This window comes from Phoxinus phoxinus, assembly GCF_949152265.1.
Source record: "Phoxinus phoxinus genome assembly, chromosome: 1".
In the NCBI taxonomy this organism is placed as follows: domain Eukaryota; kingdom Metazoa; phylum Chordata; class Actinopteri; order Cypriniformes; family Leuciscidae; genus Phoxinus; species Phoxinus phoxinus.
In genome coordinates this window covers 40,619,615-40,639,385 of record NC_136876.1, presented here as the reverse complement: position 1 = coordinate 40,639,385, position 19,771 = coordinate 40,619,615, and the positions used below count along the sequence as shown (strand labels likewise).

The window sequence follows — 19,771 nt, the reverse complement described above, 5'->3', positions numbered from 1 at the left end:
TACACAACCAACACCATCAGATCACCGTTCCTATTTGTTCATCTGGCTGTTATAACTTATGTACAGCAGCCAAACTAAACTTAAAGTTAATAATTTAAGGGTGAAGAGCCCAACTAAAACACACACTGATCTCCATAATGGTGACTTAAAAATTAAATTTTCTCCTTTGGTGATTCTGCTTTCCTGTGCTTTGAGTGAATGAGAATACATTTGATTAGTCTAACACAATACAAACATGTTGATTCAATTAGTTGCAAAGAAGTTGCATTGACATATTACAATCATGTTCAATTTACAAACCAATATTGTGTTCAAATAAAATATTCAAATCTTGCTTAGATGCATAATGGGTGATACGATTAAATCATGTTCATTCAACAATTTATTTTTTTGAGTGTACTAACTCGCTAGCCTTTTAACGCACCACCCGTGCGCTCAGTTATTTATTTTCTCTCGCGCGCCCGCGCCTTTGAGTTCATAAAAGCCCAGGTGAGTAAGAATCAGTCAACAAACACGGTGAGTAATGTCTTCTCCTGTTATTGTCACCTGCACTTCATGTCACATGTTTACCATAGCCTTCTCTGTCGGCAATATAGGATTTATATGTGATAAATGCAAGGAGACAGTCAGGCTGACGGAGAAGATTTCAGAACTAGAGACACGCATCCAAACTTTAATCGAGAATAGTAAGAAGAGTGCTAGAGCTTTAGATACTATTTTGGATGCGCCTAGCCTAGTTAATTCTTTACATGAGTCGGTTCCAGCTGAAGTAGAGCCCGTGCAGCAGGGCAGATGGGTGACAGTGAGAGATCGCTCTAGTCGCGGATCAAAAAACCACTTTTCCGTTCCGATAACAAATCGATTTGCCCCGCTCAGTGAAACACCCACTGAGAATTATTCTGATTGTGCCCTAGTTATTGGTGATTCGATCACACGGAACGTGAAAATAGAGACACCAGCCACCATAGTCACATGTTTGCCGGGAGCCAGAGCGCCTGACATCAAAGCAAATTTGAAAGTGCTGGCTAATGCTAAACGTTCAATTCTCTAAGATTATTATTCACGTCGGCACTAATGATGTTCGACTCCGCCAGTCGGAGATCACCAAAATTAATATTAAAGAGGTGTGTGAACTTGCAAGTACGATGTCAAGCACTGTAATTTGCTCTGGCCCCCTTCCTGTTCGCCGGAGTGATGAGATAGTTAGTAGATTGTGTTCACTCAATGGCTGGCTGTCTGGGTGGTGTCCACGAAATAATATAGAATTCATAGACAATTGGAAAAGTTTTTGGGGCAAACCTGACCTGTTGAAAAGAGATGGTATTCATCCCTCCTGGGATGGTGCTGCTCTTCTCTCTAGTAATTTGGCTCATAGTCTTAGACATAAAACATGACAATCTGGGCCTCAGGTCAGGAAGCAGACAGACTGGCTTAACCGACCGTCTGCTAGCAGCCTCACGTCACCAAGGTCAGATAAATCCCATCACATAGAGCCTCTTTCACCTAGATATCATCATATAGAGACTGTGTCTGTTCCCCGAACTTGGAAATCCAAAAAACGTTCAAACCCATCTAAGGTTAAAAATTTAATTGATGTTCAACAAATAAAAAACAGATATAATACAAATGAGCAAATGATAAAGCTTGGGTTGCTGAATATTCGATCTCTTACTTCAAAAGCGCTAATAGTTAATGATATGATTACAGATTATAACCTAGATGTGCTGTGTTTGACAGAAACCTGGCTAAAACCAAACGATTACATTAAATCGTAAAAATATATAGTGTAAACGATAAATCACGTTTGAAAATGCTGCTGGCTACTGTATACAGGCCACCAGGGCACCATACAGACTTTATCAAAGAATTTGCTGACTTTCTATCTGAATTAATATTGGCTGCAGATAAAGTACTAATTGTTGGTGATTTTAATATACACATTGATAATGAAAAAGATGCATTGGGATTGGCATTTAAAGACATTGTAAACTCAATTGGAGTTAGACAACACGTGTCAGGACCTACTCATTGCCGTAATCATACTCTAGATCTAAAACTATCACATGGAATAGATAGCCTGGGAAAACCCAGACCACTTCCGGCAAATTTAGATTTGCTCTGCAAGTGGGTCTGGCAAAGAGCCCATTGAAACCCATTTCCAATCCGTCGAAATCGCGGCACCAATCAGAAACGTTGGGGCGGGCTTTACACGATGACGACAGAGCAGAGACGGTGACTGACGCAGATTTTGCACATTACAGAGATGGATGCCGCCGTGGAACATCACAACATCACTCGTTCGAATCAGCTATCGCGTCTGTTTCAAGCGATTTAAAATTGTCATTTTCGTTAACACAAACAGAGAATTGCTGAGAGTCTCGAGATGTTTCTCCGTCGCTCTGCATACGTCATGTCATTCATCGCTCTTATTGGTTTTAGATCTATCCGACGTTCGTTGGTGACGCCCCTGTGGAAATGAATTGTCTATGGAGCTTTGCCAGACCCTTACTCAGTTACAACTGAGAGTGGTCTGGGTTTTCCCAGGCTATGGAATAGATGTTGATGCCGTTGAAATACTGCAGCAGAGCGATGACATCTCAGATCATTATCTAGTCTCGTGTAAATTACATTTAGCCAAGGCTGCAAAGCCGACTCCGTGTTATAAATATGTTAGACCAATCACTTCTGCCACTAAAGATTGCTTTATCAATAATCTTCCTAATCAGTTTCATCATCTCAGCATCCCGGATAGCTTAGAAGAACTTGATATTGCAACAGAAACTTTTAACTCTCTCTTTTCCAGCACTTTAGACACAGTTGCTCCGCTGCGCTTAAAGAAGATTAAAGAACATAGTCCAACGCCGTGGCACAACGAGCACACTCAGGCCCTTAAGAGAGCAGCCAGAAAAATGGAGCGCAACTGGAAGAAAACAAAACTAGAGGTGTTTCGGATTTTCATGAAAACAACTGTTTCATATTTGAAACAGTGGCTAAACTAACGAAAAAGAAAGCTTCAAGCCCAGAAGTTTCTAAGAAACACAGCAGTAATGACTTTATGAACTTCTTCACTTATAAGATCGATAATATCAGGGACAAAATTATAACTATGCAACCGTCTAATACAGTATCGCATCAGGAAGTGCATTGTAGTCTCCCTGAGGGAAAATTTGATTAATTCATTGCTATAGGAGAGGAAGAATTTTGCAAACTCGTCAAATCATCTAAATCGACAACGTGTATGTTAGACCCTATACCGACTAAGCTGCTGAAAGAGATGCTTCCAGATGTCATAGATCCTCTTCTTAATATCATTAATTCATCTTTGTCTCTAGGATACGTACCAAAAACCTTTAAGCTAGCTATGATTAAACCGCTTGTTAAAAAACAGCAACTTGATCCTACAAAACTAGTCAATTGCAGGCCGATCTCTAATCTGCCATTTCTGTCAAAGATATTAGAAAAAGCAGTATCCTCACAACTGTGTTCCTTTCTAGAAAGAAATGATATCTGCGAGGATTTTCAGTCCGGATTTAGACCGTACCATAGTACCGAGACAGCTCTCGTTAGAGTCACAAATGATTTGCTCTTATCATCCGATCGTGGTTGTATCTCTCTATTAGTATTACTTGATCTGAGTGCTGCATTTGACACCATTGACCACAACATCCTTTTAAATAGACTCAAACATTATGTTGGCATTAGTGGAATTGCACTAGCATGGTTTAAATCATACTTATCTGACCGTTATCAGTTTGTAGCAGTAAATTAAGAGATGTCTTATCAATCACAAGTTCAGTATGGCGTACCACAAGGCTCAGTACTAGGACCGCTGCTGTTCACTCTGTATATGCTACCATTAGGAGATATCATTAGGAAACATGGAATTAGTTTTCACTGTTATGCTGACGATACTCAGCTGTATATTTCTTCAAAACCTAACGAAACCTACCAATTCACAAAATTAACGGAATGCATAGCTGATATAAAAAATTGGATGACTAGTAATTTCCTACTACTAAATTCAGAAAAAACAGAGATTCTAATTATTGGACAAAAAACTTCCACACGTAATAACCTAGAGTACTGTCTAACACTTGATGGCTGCTCTGTTAAGTCTTCGTCGTCGGTTAGGAACCTGGGTGTGCTCTTTGATACCAATCTTTCATTTGAAAGTCATGTGTCTAGTATCTGTAAAACCGCTTTCTTCCATCTTAAAAATATATCTAAATTACGTCATATGCACTCAATGAATATTGCAGAACAATTAGTTCATGCGTTTATGACCTCAAGGCTAGATTATTGTAATGCTCTACTGGGTGGTTGCCCTGCACGCTTAATAAACAAACTACAGCTGGTCAAAACGCAGCAGCTCGAGTTCTTACTAGAACCAGGAAGTATGACCATATTAGCCCCGTTTTGTCAACACTGCATTGGCTGCCTATTAAACATCGTATAAATTTTAAAATATTGCTGATCACTTACAAAGCACTAAATGGTTTAGCTCCGCAGTACTTGAGCGAGCTCTTAACGCATTATAGTCCTTTACGTCTACTGCGATCTCAAAATTCCGGCCAGTTAATAATACCTAGAATATCAAAATCGACTGCTGGCGGTAGATCCTTTTCCTATTTAGCACCAAAACTTTGGAACAGTCTTCCTAACATTGTCCGGGAAGCAGACACACTCTGTCAGTTCAAATCTAGACTAAAAACACATCTCTTCGGCCTAGCATACACATAACACATTATAGACTTCTATAATTCAATGTTAGGCTGCATAGTTTAGAACAGCCGGGACCGGGAACACTTCCCGTAATCCTGATGTACTTGGTACATCATAAGAAGGATGGCGTCTACGCTAATATTAGTCTCTCTGTCTATCCCGAGGTTTACCGCTGTCCACCAGAACCAGGCCGTATCCAGATCTGATGAAGGACCAGCGCCAGGATACGACGACGCCGCTGACCTGAAGTGTCAACCAGTCTCTCCTCCTCTCCACTCCGACTTCAACAAACAGGAACTGGACAAATACTTTGATTCATTCTGAACTTCTGACCTGTAATGCTCCTGAATCATAATCATACACTGTTCGCTCGTTGGCCAGAGGAGAACTGGCCCCCGACTGAGCCTGGGTTCTCCCAAGGTTTTTTTCTCCCTTCTGTCAACTGATGGAGTTTTGGTTCCTTGCCACTGTTGCCTTACCTTCTGGCTTGCTTAGTTAGGGACATTTAATATTCAACAATATTATAGATCTGCCTTAAAGGTGGATGATGATGAAATTGTTTTTTGTATTATTTTCATGTTATCACTGTGAAGCTGCTTTGATACAATCTGTATTGTAAAAAGCGTTATATAAATAAAGGTGACTTGACTTGACTTGACTTATTTTTATTTTGTTTGTTAACTGAAAACTTATTTTTGGGCGCTGGTTTTGCCAGGTAATTAATGTTTACTGTTTGAGACTTTTCTTTGTTTCTTTTTCCTTCATAAACAGCGTGACGAAGAAAGTTTTTATAGAGGAGGGGTTTAGCCGCTGTTTAACAGGGTTCACATTGAGTGCTGTGTATTGAGTGACCTGACTTCACCAGAGTGGGTGTGTGTAGATCTTAAGTGTGTTGTGTGAATTGAGGGTCACAGCAGGCCATCTCCCTTCCAAGTAGGCTTTCTTGTGTAGTTGTTTTTCTTTTATTAATCTGAAGTTTTGTAAAATATTGTTTGTTTTCTTTTGTTTTTCTTTGACATGTGAATATTGAGCCCTTGATGTCAATTTATTTGATGGTTTTTAACTTTTGTATTTGAATAAAGCTGCTTCATATTTGATACTCCCTGGCCCATGTCTCTCTGCTCACCCATTTCTTTTGGTTACGAACCTGTGCGCCCCCTGTCTTGGGGCTGAGTTCCCGGTATATACCGGGTGGCGTAGTCGACAATTATATAATTGTTTGATACATTTCCCTCAAGTACCTGATGCCACTGGTTACACATAGATATAAATATATATAGACAGATAGGTTAATAGATAGATACATATATAGACAGATAGATAGATTTTTTTATGGTTCGTTGTCAAGGTTGTTTCAGATCAACACCTGCAAATGACCTCTAGGTGTCATCGGGTGAGAGGGGTGATGTATTGTTTCGAAGCCTTGACACAATATGGCACATTTGCTTCAACTGCAACAGCAAACACAGGAAATAACGCTCAGAAATGATGGCCAGGGCAAATCAAGAATTCGCAGAGAAGTGGTGGGTGGAAATGGCTTTTATGTGTGTGTGTAAATGAGGTGCAGGTGTGTTGCGCAATCAGTCCCAGGTGAGAGACATGATGGGAATTTGAGGTCCGTTGGAAATGGTTATTATTCAGGAGACGGATCCCTCCGGTGGTGCGGAGGAGGCGGTACGGGAGCCTCCTCTGTAACAATTGGCATGAATGGTTCCATGTAGAACCTTTAACATCCATAATCTTTCCATTCCGCCAAAGGTTCTATAGAGCAGTGGTTTTCAACTGCCATGCGACCCACATTTTCCCATGGCCATTAAGCCACTTTTTTCTTTTTTTATTATTTAAAAACAAAGCAAATTTATGTTTTAGTGTTGAACGACGAGACCAGACGTTGATGAGTGTGTGAAGCAGGCTTATACGGACTGAGTGGAGCTAATGATGGTGAATGATGCAGGTGCAGTTCACTTTCAGCTGCAGGAGTGTGGTTGGGCTTTCCTCCATGCTCTCGTATTCCACATTTACGAGTTCACACTTACATACAATTTGAGGGGGTAAAGTTTAATGCGTATTTGGCATGCTGTCCGGAGGGAGGGCTCCGAGCTCGGAGTTCGGCCCGATCCCAGAGCACCCCCTATGTAAGTGTTTAGGACTAGAAGTGTGGAGAAGGGGTGGTGGGGGATGCTGCAAAACTGTCAAGGGATTGAGGTGAGACTGCTAAGTGTTTATATACCTCTTACCATTGATTGCTGAGTGCCAGTGGCGGTTCTACATTGAATTACACCCTGGGCGAGACCCCCTTCGAGCGCGCGCCTGGAAAAAAATTAAATAACATTTGAAATAACGAACTCGAGCGCGCAAAAGACGTGATATGTGAACATATAAAGCAAGCTTTATTGGCGAGCTACCTCCAATCAGCTAACGCTACTGGTGGCTCGCGAGCGACGTGTTGGAGACCCCCTTGACATAGCTTCTGTGTATGGCAGACGGCACCTTCTCAGCAAGCAGTTGCGCCAATTTGCCAATAATTGAAATTATATATAATAGTAAACCGCTTCGCGGCGCAGAGGATTTTTTTTTTTAACAGCTCGTGCCACCCCCCATGTGACATGAAAAAATGCCGCCCCGGGCGACCGCCTGGTTCGCCCGTGCCTTAAACCGCTACTGCTGAGTGCTCTCCACTTGTGGTAATTATCTGAACGTGCTCCTCCCGAAATTTGTTAATAAAACCTCATAATGATGAACGGGGCTCACGCACCTGGTCAGACTCTCTGTGGGGCCCGGGCTCCGAGACAATGGTATGCTCAGTCCTCTTCACTGGCTCGTTTATCGCGGCAGGCTTGGGCTCACTGTCTGCTCAAATCGTCAGCCTGGACGTTGGCCCATGGCAAAGTTGAGGGAGGGAGGAGCCATGGTGGAGACTTGGCTGACGACACCAGGGGGAAAACTGACAGAGACGAAGGCGATGGAATTGGAGAGCCAGCGCACACGACATTGATGGCTCTGAAGACCAAGACGGAGCCGCAGTGATGAGCGTCCGAGGTCGAGCCAGGGTGCAAGAGGAACGAGGTGGAGCAGGTGTGACTGGGGACCAAGGCGGAACCAAAGGGAATGTGGAGCCTGACAGAGCCGAAGGGGAAGAGGGACAGGGGAAAAGTGCAGGCCGTAAGTCCATGGTGCAGGCAAAGTTTGTTCCCTCCGTGCAGTGTGTAGGTGTTTTCTGGCTGGACTCTGGGTCCAGAGTGGGGCTGGGGATGTCCTCCGCCAGGTAGATGGTGAACTCCGATCCGGTGTTCACCAGCGCCCACTCCACAAACATGGCTAAATCCTCTCTAAGACCATTCACTGGAAGGCGTGGATCGTAGGCTGGATTCGCGAGCGGTCTGGGTAGTGAGTTAGGCACGCTAGATCTAAAAAGTCCTTTGTATGGTCCTCCAGTGAACGGTCCTTCTGCTCCAGGCAGAGTGGTTGGATAGCGGGTAGGTCCATTTGTGAAGGGGGAGAAAAAAAGAAAAGAAAAACGCCACTGGGTCCCATATTCTGTCAGGATTACAAAAGGAATCTTTAAAGGCCCACTGAAGTGCCTTGAAACGTGCAACATTATTCAATTAGCTGATGTTATTTCCACTGAAACAGGAAGGCAGGGCATATTGATCAGCTCCTCCCCTTTTTTAAAAAAAATAACTAATAACGTTTCGTTTACATCACAGCTCAACCATAGCCATTGAGATTGGCAAAGCCACAGTTGCCTCAATCTCTAACTGTTTCTCTTCCACATAAAAATATAGCATTCTGTGTAGAATTCAAATGTGTCCGATACATTTTGTGGTCTGCACTGAGTCACGCATATGATCCGCTCAGTGCTATAGTGTCTCTGGACCGGAGCAGACTGTGCGTGCGCTGCAGCAGTTCGTGTGACACTAACGTGAAACCAGATTTCATTCACCCCAATGGAAAGCATATTTACATACAAATGACCGATTTCAGCCTCAGCTTTGGGGGGGGGGGGGGGGGGGGTTGCTTTAGATTCTAGAAATTTGATTGGACAGAAAATCTGATGAGAAGCTTATGATGTCATCAAAATCGTTGATCCACATTGGTGGAAGTGAGAGACTGTAAGTTTTGAATGCTTATATCTTCTAAATGTGAATTTTGTCATTGCTTCGGAGCACAGCACCCCATCTTATAGGTTACAGTAAGGCTATCATATTCATTCTAAAAGCCAAAAAAAACTTCACATTTGATTTCATGGTGACTTTAATAGTGAATTTCACTAGGGACACTTATTAGAATAACAGGGAATCAGTGGTGTAGTCTAGTTTTTTGTAGTGAGTATACTGTGACCCCCCCCCCCCCCCCCCCCCCCACGCCTAACCTGTCTCATCACCCCATAAGCACCACCACACTCACTAATGCATACAGTATGCAACGACATGTACTTGAAAGCATTATGAGACTAAGTGTTATCAACATGTCAATTTATTATAAGCAACACAAGACTTTAACAGCCAATGAAATTTACAGCTGAGGAGACTGGACTGATTTTCTACTGTTTATTGTTAATCACCATTTATCTCAGCCAGTTAAGAGCTACATTTAGCCTTAGATGTTATATGAATATGGTCCCTGAAGCACAGGTTTTATCAGCTGACAATACTAATAATAAAAATAAAAAAACATTATAGGCACAAATACAAATTTACTTTTAGAAATGGTGCTTTTGAAAGAAAATGGTGTTATTGTTTTGGCAAGTTTACGGTTTAAATTAAAACATGTATGAAAATTTGTGTGATATTCCTTTTTAAAATAAGTTGTAATAGATTTAATTATTATTATTATTATTTTACAGAACATTTTACTGTGCAATTTCTTTCATAATTTCTTTGAGTTTATACCGAACTTTTATTTTGACAGGTTGTCGTAAAGACATTACAGTTTCTGTGTGTGTATGATAGGCTACGAATGAATGACGATAGTTTTATCAAATTAAATGGTGAAATTCTCATGAAGTGACTCTCATAGCAGCTCTGTGATGAAGTGCACATGTGTAGCCTACATCATGTCCTCATAGCTACAGTGAAGCGCTGAAAACACCACGAGCGCGAAGTCACGCGGCGCGCTTCAGTGTGTGTGTGTAGTAGAGCAGTGAGCACACATGAGCGCTCATTCCCAGAGACGCGTTGAACAACTGCAGTCTCTTTGAGTTTTTAATATTCACAGACACTAGTCGCGATTTGATTCATTGTACAGCCCTACTTTTGATTTATTCATTCAAAAAAATGACCAAATTCCGTGACGTTCTGCTATACAGTTGTGAGTGGATTCCGCGATTTGATTTGTGTCCATTGCAAACACAGACGCGGTGAATTTATGAATGAAAGTGTGAAAGTTCTCTCACAAAATGAAGTTGTTACGTATCCTCAAGCTTTTTTTAGTGGGTATACGGAAATACTTGGCATTTCCTAGTGGGTATACGGCGTATACCTGCGTATCACGTAGACTACACCACTGCAGGGAATACTAGCTCAGGAAATCACCATGCTTAACATAACCAAAACCGGACAATAAAACAAAATAAACTGAGGGTTTAAAAACACATTTTCCTTTGCTCATTTTTAACTGTTTATTTGACCTGATATATTGAACCAACTGTGTCAATAGTAAAGTTGCATCATATTACACAGCTGTTTTAACACGCCTGCAACAGATCAGATCAGATCAGACCAAAGATTATAAAAAATTGTGCAATACACTTGTATACCTGGGCCACATCTCTGTACTGCAATATATCAAAACAATAGTGTATCATGTTGATAGTTAATGTGAAGAACTTCACATGTGGTTCCTCTGCTATGTGAACTTGAGAAGAACTGACTTTATGCGTTTATTAATAATCACCATAACATCAACTGATTCAAAAGACATTAAGCAAAAATGATAACACAAAGTAAAGTTAGTGAAGAGAAAATATCCTGCTGTATTTGAGCCACACAGACACTTGATCAAATGCAATGATGTTTATATTACAAGTGACGAGTTTAAATACCCAAATTGTGCCGCTGTACTGAAAGACAGTTGGCATTCGGCCTCCTTTCCCATGGCTGAACCTTCACCTGTCTGAGGATGATTAGCTTTTATTGCTAACTGTGTCAGGGGTAGACAGGAACACGGAGGCTGTAACAAGTCGTGTTTTGATACCTGCGCACTTGTGCTAGCAGGTCTGAGAACATAAAAGGTGAATTTCAGTTCAAGATACGGAATGTCTTCATCTTCAACCCATATACTCGTAAAAGTCTGAACTTTAGCCTCCTTTTTTCCAGAACAATACTAACACAGGTCTTACACCTCCTGATATTGTTCATAAAAAACACTGAACACATTACTTCACTCTTAAAAAAATAAAGGTTCTTTATTGACATTGATGGTTCTATGAAGAATCTTTAATATCACTGGAACCTTTCCCTTGAAAAAAAAAAAAAAGGATTTGTGGTCAAGTCACCTTCAAGCCCTATTTTATCTATAGCAGTGTGTGTGAGGTTGGTGATGAATAAGTACATTCAGTTAAAATGAATCTGGACAGAAGCGTGTACCAAAGCAGGTTAAACTGATGTCAGTACAGTCTACTTTTGTCATGTAATCATGTTGAACTGAGACTCACTGGCGTCCTTCAAGAGCATAACAATGTGCAATGCATTGGAGAAATTAGCTTAGCAGCATGGAGTACAAGCAGCACAAATGTATCATAGTTCATATAAAACATTAAATGCAAAAAAAAAATATATATATTATATTATAATTATATGTCATAATGATTTTTCGAAACAAAACATGACTGAAAAAAATGCTGAATGTTTTTGGAGTGACTTTTTGCAGCAAAAAATAAATAAATGTCAATGTCATGAGTTTGATTCCCAAAAAAAGCATGAACTAATAAAAATGAAGACCTTGAAAGCAATGCAAGTCGTTTTGGATGTGTCTGCCAAATGCATAAATGTAAATCATTATGCAAGCTTGAAGTATGTGGCCATAAAAAGTCTTTCGACACTTAAGCCACAATTAAAAATGTATAAATGTGTTTGCATTATGTAACACAATTGCAAAACAAGTGGCATTTAATGAAAAAAATAATAGAAACATTTCACAAATAAAAAAATTTCAGGTTTCAAAATATAAAAACATACAAAATATAAATACTTTTTTGAAAATATAGACAAACCTTGGACACTTTCACTTTTTGAAGCGTTTTCATACATCCATGAAAAGAGACCAATTCGTTTAAAAAGTATATAAGTGGCTCAGAAAAGTGAAGTTTGTTCTTAGAAAAGCTTTAGCATAATTTTAACACAGATGCCACATGATTTGATATTTTGTATCTAACGCAGTGAAATTTGTTGTGTTCTATCAATACGAAGCCCGACCACAGCAGGTGAACGGGTTACATGTTTCCTTTATTACTCACTCTTAACACACACACAACTCCTGCTCATACTTCTTATTTTTCCACTCTTCTCCTATTCATATTTCCCTCCTAATACCTACTTCCCCCTAGTGCTCTCAGTAAGTATTGCATTGAATAACAGGACACCACAAAATTCTTTTATAAGTGTGACTTGTCCAAAATGTCCAAAAGTGTTCAAAACCTTTTGGGACTGCTGTATGTAACTCATATGTAATATAATAAGTTTAAAGAAACCTTTAAATATATTGTCAGGAGACTGGGCTGCAGGGTTGCCAAGTCTGCAGTTTTAAACTGTTGCAACGGGATGATTGTATTCCCCTGTGGGCTAAAGTTTTGACATGCTTGGATTGGAATATATTAAATGATATCCATGATAAAACTGTGCTAGATGTTTTGTGAAGGAGGGCCACTGGTAGGGAGCCTTCAATGTGCTTCACAACAGTGACTGTAAAATATGTATTTTAGGAATGGAAATGGCTTATTTTTAGTATTGATTTATTTGGTTATGGTCATTGGGCTACATTTGGGCAATGTTTGACTGGCCATTGGGCTAGTTTTGTTCATATAAGCAGACCTGCCAAACCTGCTAGGCTGGTCTTACCATGACCGTTGGTGAAATCATGGAACAGTGGAATTATTGATCGGTCTCCAAATTCGTCTCCATATTTAACAAGTGTTTGTTTTGTAGCCGGCTAACACAACCACTTTCTTTGGACCAAGGTAGACTGTGAAAACTGAGCCGAACTCCTCTGCCATCCGATGAAGATTGAAAGAGACGTGACAGGCATTTAAAGGAGAAAACAATTCCAAACTTTCCAAAAGGTTTTTTTTTTTTTTCATACAAAAGAAGTCGAGAGCATCCACTGTTTTTGGGTTCTTCAAAATGTTATTTTGTGTTCCACAGATGAAAGAAAAGTCATGGGTTTGAAGCAACATGAGGGTAAGTAAATTATGAATGATCATTTATAGGTAAATTATAATAATATCGTAATAATAAAATAATATCGGCATTATAATTTCACAGAATTACTAAAAAATATTTTGCCTGCTAAAAGTAAAAAAAAAAAAAAAATTGTCATGCATGAATGCGTGTCTATTTCCCTCATATTCCGGTACATACTCAGGTTGACCCTGACTCTGCAAACTAGGAGAAAAACATCCTGTCTGAATGACGCCTCGGACATCGTAACGTTAGCTATTTCCCCTTACCTATAGGTGCTTTGATGCTCTTATCTAGCTCATATCTTATACTAGCATGGAAACATACTATGGTAAAGTCAGTGAATAGAAGACTAACACAATGATGAACAAGTAAAAATAACAATTGCAATAACATGTGGTTTTACTGAATAATTAAGTACATATAATTTAATATCAAATATAATATAAAGAAACCTCATTGCTTGATTTGCTACTCACTGCTGACTCAGACGACGACATCTTTTATCCTACGTTGGCCATCGTAGCTTCTCATTCGAGTTTGAAAAGGGAGGGATAGGCCGTAAGTGACTGGCTGTTTGCAATTCGCAAATCTCACTACTAGATGCCGCTAAAAATTACACACTGCACCTTTAAATGAGCTCTGTGTATTATTTTATGTTTATAATAATATGATTTGGTATAGTAAAGTACATATTACGAATCAAACGTAAATTCTTTCTTTCTTTCGTTCTTTCTTCCTCAGTTCAGTAATCAAAATACTTTTGACATCTCACTTCAATAAATTAAATACAGGGACAATACATTTTTGTAAAAAATATTATATACTACGATTATATGTAATATAACACACACACACACACACACACACACACACACACACACACACACACACACACACACAGTCAAACCAAAAATTATTCAGACACCACACCATATAATTGTTTATATTTTTTTCACTAGTGGGTGCAGCACACTATAGTTTATTTATGTAAGTGAGGATAGCAAAATAAAGTAAACTGTGACATATTATACAAGATAAACATATTACATATAAAACATATAACATACAAATATGGGACCAAAAATGATTCAGACACTTTGACCTGGCCATTGTATTTTTTCTTTAATTGCTGATGCAACATTTTTACACCACAGATTGAATAAAATTAAGCATTGCTTGGTAATTGGTTTACCTACATTGGTATTATCTAATTGTGTACTTAAATTTAACAGCTGACAGCTATGTCTAATTCATTTGTGAGACAGTCAAAACCATGAAATCTGATTTGATCTTGTCGAGGTCTTGTCGAATATTTTATTACCATTTTCTAAACTATAGCGAACAAAATGATAATGTGAGAAATATTATGTGTCTGAATACATTTTGAATCTCTCTCTCTCTCTCTCTCTCTCTCTCTCTCTCTCTCTCTCTCTCTCTCTCTCTCTCTCTCTCTCTCTCTCTCTCTCTCTCTATATATATATATATATATATATATATATATATATATATATATATATATATTAGTGTAATACATAGTAATTCAACTGCACTACTATATTATAGTACTATTACTATGTGTATTTCTCTATCTGAAACGCGCTATATTGTAGAGGACAATGCAGATGCTATTGAAAAGAAAACGGGAGCATTTGACCTACTGCACGGGGCAGGGCCATGACTTTTATTTTGACATCTCAACAGTGAGTAATCCTGCTCACGCATGCAACTGCAACGCAATGAGCGCATGTACTCATCCAGAATATTTACTCAGTCAGCACTTGTAAGTTTTGTAAAAACGCATTGTTTTGTATTTATTGTATGGTTGTATGAGCGTTGTGCAGTGAGATGGAGGCGTTGTTGAAGAGAGAGCTGGCCACATCAGTTTTGAAGAGCACTGGTCATTCAGGAGGAGGATGCATCAGTGAAGGCCAGAGCTATGACACTGACACTGGCAGAGTATTCGTCAAGATCAACCACAAGACTGAGGTGCGCGCGCACACATACACTTGAGCACGACGCTTTGGATTTGCATTGCAATCTTGCAATCCTACTTATATGCGTTTGTGTCATCATGAATTTGGAATAATAATGTGATTTGGTATAGTAAAGTACATTACTTATCGAACGTAAATGCTTTCACAGGCAACTTAAGTCTAGTTTTAACTGTTTTAACTGAAAGTACCTTCTGACATATCTAAAAAATATCTTAGGCCATTGTTTTGTCTCAAGATGATACCAAAATAATAATGAAAATGTAGGATAGACCAAACTGTTTTGAGTAAATATTTTCTAATTGTCTCTAGTATTTTAATTGGTAACACTTTATTTTACAGTGTCCGTGTACGTTACATAGACTTACAATAGTAATAACAGTAAATTGTGCATTATTACATACATTTAACCCTCAACCAAAACCTAATCCTACTATGTTGTTAATTAATATTACTCGGTACTTAAATATATAATTACACTGTAACAATGAAACATTAAAATAAAGTGTAACCTTTACTGTCTAAAAGTCTTTATTTGGAAGTACATCAACTAATGATCTTTATACATTGTAATTATATATACATTGTATGGGCTAATATGTAGCTTTTATATATATATATATATATATATATATATATATATATATATATATATATATATATATATGTAACATATGTATATGTCATATGTTATTCTTTTTTACATTTATGATGTTATTTCTGTTTTATATTTGAAAGTACATTATCAGCTAATGATCTGTTGCACATTATGCAATGTCATTTTATATACAATATTTATAACGGTAACACTTTACAACCAGGTTTAATTAGTTAACATCAGTTAACTACATTCGTTAACATGAATTGCCAATGAACAACACTTTTTTACATAATTTATTAATCTTAGTCAATGGTATTTTCAGCATTTATTAACAATTTTGTAAGAACAAAATTCTCTATCTGTCAACATTAGTTAAAGCTGCAGTCCGGCACTTTTTTGGGTTTAAAAATATCAAAAAATACATTTTTGAAAAAAAAACGTAACCAGCCAGTGTTCAAAACGATCTGCTTGCCTTACCTCGATTCAAAACGGTAAGCTTGTAATAATGATTTTAATTCCAGTGGTACTGGTGGATTTCCGCGGGAATTTCGAGCATGTCTTTGCGTCATTACGTCACTTCTGTACACATAGAGAATGAGTCCCGGCTAGTCGGCTATATAGCGTGTGTGGATGATGGTGGAGATTTAGCTTAGCATTTGGTATGGCGGATCCAGAAAGTTTAAAGCGACAATCACCAGTGACAACTGGAGATTCACCAGTTGTAAAACCCAAAGACTTCGGACTTCAGAGTGGCAACAGAAAAAATATATTTTTCACGTTTTGACGTGATATAAGCAATCGTTAGATTTAATCAGCATGATATAGCTACTGCAATGCTTCCCCCCACACCCCGAATTTGGTCAGAACAAAAGTGAATGTTACTTACTTGTTCAGATGACATTTTCCGATGAAAATTCTAATGTTGACACTTTCAAAAAGTATACTCTGAGATTGCTGATGACAGTAGGCTACAGTATCCACAGCGACGCGGCAGCCTCAATACATTGTGTTCATCCGCGCTGTTTCATGCCGATTTACTACCCACGCACAGTTAATAATTCCGCGAATAACTGCAATTGCAGATTTCTAACAGAGATGGCGACAAAGAGGAAAAACGACGGACTGCAGCTTTAAAGGTAGGGTAGGTAGGATTTATATAAAAACTTTTTACCAAATTTGATTAAACTTTCTATATATATCAATGCATAATTAAAATGTAAGTACTCTGATAAAAAGAGTATAAAAATCGAGTGACTCTAGACCGTTTAATCTTCATTAAACACAGCTCATTATTTCCATTCGGGACGAATCACAGGATTGGCTTGCGCGACTGTCACTCTCCGTCGCCATGACTACCGCCGTTATTACTGGCTCTGCCCACGTGCGCGCAGTCGCGCACCCGTTTTTAGGTGGGAGTGAATGGAATTAATGAGCTGTGTTTAATGAAGATTAAACGGTCTAGAGTCACTCGATTTTTATACTCTTTTTATCAGAGTACTTACATTTTAATTATGCATTGGTATATAAAGACAGTTTAAACAAATTTGAATAAAAGTTTTTTTTAGACAATTCTGACCTACCCTACCTTTAATGCACTGTGAACTAACATGAACAATGAAAATAACTAACATTAACAAAGGTTAATAAATGCTGTAATAATGTATTGTTCATAGTTAGTTAGTGAACTTATGAAACCTTATTGTAAAGTATTAGCTTTATAGCAATTTGGAATTACACAAATTAATTATTTGTTTAGCATTATATCATGTAATAGTATATGATTGCATTATAAAGAATCAATATATAATGTTAATTGTCTATATGTCACTATTTGAATGTAAATCATCAACTACATCGCACTTTTTCCTAATCTCTCTTTCTTTAGGCTAGGAGGATGTTTGATGGAGAGATGGCAAGCTTGGAAGTGATCCTGTCCACGAACACAGTGAAAGTGCCCAGGCCCGTGAAGGTTTTGGACCTCGAGAGAAGTGGAGCTCTTCTCGTAATGGAACATGTGGATATGAGGAGCTTAAATAAGTAATCATGTGAACCCATAGAGCTTGTTTAGGATCATGTAATAGGACTGAGAATTGGGTCAATGTCACATTAACATTGTAGGCATTGTTGGAAAGTTCTCCTTTTAAAAAAACGTAATGTTTATGTAGATACTCATCAAATCTGGGGGAACGACTAGCTGACCTGCATCTTTACAACAAGAGACAGATAGAGAAACAAAACAAGGAGCAGCAGACTGTTGGTAATGTTTTATTTTTTATTTTTTTATTTTGCATTGATGGAGACTTTTCAGTGCCATTATTATTTATCATAATTTCTGTATTTAAAAAAGGGAAAGGACCAGGACAGTCTGAGGTTGAAACAGCCAACCGGTTTGGGTTTCACGTGAACACATGCTGTGGTTATATCCCTCAGGTCAGCATCTCTGCTCTGTATGCTGTCTGATCATAATAACAAATGGAGTGATTTATATTCAAGCACACTTTGCAATCTCTCCCTTTTGGTTTTCAGGTAAATGACTGGCAGGATGATTGGGTGTCCTTTTACTCCCAGCAGAGGTTGCAGCACCAGCTCGGCTTGGTGGAGCAGTCGTACGGAGACAGAGAGGCCAAGGAATTGTGGGCCAAACTCCAAGTAAACCAAACAGCTCAGATTTTTATTCCAGCAAAATATCATGCAAACACAAAAAGATATTGGGTCTCATTTACTAATAATTGCGTACACTATTCATATATATACGCACATTTGAACTTCTCACAAAAACTTTTACGCACATTAATTAGTTCTTAAAGGGATACTCCACTTTTTTTGGATATAGGCTCATTTTACAACTCCCCCAGAGTTAAACAGTTGAGTTTTACCGTTTTCGAATCCATTCAGCCGAACTCCGGGTCTGACGGTACCACTTTTAGCATAGCTTAGCATAGATCATTGATTCTGATGAGTCCAGTAGCATTTCTTTCAAAATGACCAACGAGTTTCAATATTTTTCTTATTTAAAACTTGACTCTTCTGTAGTTAAACCGTGTACTAAGATCGACGGAAAATGAAAAGTTATGATTTTCCAAGCCTATATGGCTAGGAACTACTCTCATTCCGGCGTAAGAATCAAGGAAATGACGAAGCACCTGAAAATAGTCCCCAGCTCGGTAACTTCCATCATGACCGGGACTAAGTTTGTGTAGTTATTAGGCGGCAAATTAGGTTTCCAAATAAATACGGTTCGGGATCAGCACCAAAGTAAATGTTAACTAAATCGTCTCTCACAAATGTCTCCATGCTACAAGGCACGCTCCCTGTGCAAGCAGGTTGTCACGTTGGTTTGTTGACGGCAAGTGCTTCGTCATATCATTACGCCTGCTGCACCCATGGTACGGCCGCACAGTTCCTTGATTCTTACGCCGGAATGAGAGTAGTTCCTAGCCATATAGGCTTGGAAAATCACAACTTTTCATTTTCCGTCGATCTTAGTACACGGTTTAACTACAGAAGAGTCTAGTTTTAAATAGGAAAATATTGAAACTCGTTGGTCATTTTGAAAGAAATGCTACTGGACTCATCAGAATCAATGATCTATGCTAAGCTATGCTAAAAGTGGTACCGTCAGACCCGGAGTTCGGCTGAATGGATTCGAAAACGGTAAAACTCAACTGTTTAACTCTGGGGGAGTTGTAAAATGAGCCTATTTCCAAAAAAAGTGGAGTATCCCTTTAACCTCGTTCTAATGTTGATGAATTCGGAGTATTGTAAATGAGCGACTGCATGCCCGAGGTAAATCATAAAACACGCCCAAATCATGTCCCTATAAGTCATTTCACACACCCTTTTCCCCTCACACCAACATGACACTCTACAGACGTGTTCTCGCCAAAGAGTACGTGCAGCAAGATCCCAGAGCAATGCCAAGAGTGCCATCCTCAAAACAAGTTCAAATGGATTAAACACCTTTTATACCGACAAAACAGACCTCTGTTTTGCCAGCTGCACGTACGTGTATCTGCGTCTTTATGCAGAGCTACCTCGCAGCATGAGCTATAACGCAC

At 38.9% G+C, this 19,771-nt stretch overlaps 1 protein-coding gene across 2 annotated transcripts in view; it reads left to right on the top strand.

Annotated features, from left to right (window-relative positions):
- fn3krp (fructosamine 3 kinase related protein) overlaps positions 1 to 19,771 on the top strand; it is a 29,114-nt gene that overhangs the window by 7,469 nt on the left and 1,874 nt on the right. The window contains exons 1-5 of one of the 2 annotated variants that reach the window (XM_079607477.1): positions 14,851 to 15,107; positions 17,599 to 17,750; positions 17,879 to 17,970; positions 18,061 to 18,143; positions 18,240 to 18,362. In XM_079607477.1, coding sequence (XP_079463603.1) covers positions 14,967 to 15,107; positions 17,599 to 17,750; positions 17,879 to 17,970; positions 18,061 to 18,143; positions 18,240 to 18,362 — 591 coding nt within the window. In that variant the 5' untranslated portion in view covers positions 14,851 to 14,966. Of the gene's footprint in view, positions 1 to 14,850; positions 15,108 to 17,598; positions 17,751 to 17,878; positions 17,971 to 18,060; positions 18,144 to 18,239; positions 18,363 to 19,771 lie in introns of those variants that run through there. The other variant, XM_079607478.1, reaches the window with a different exon arrangement.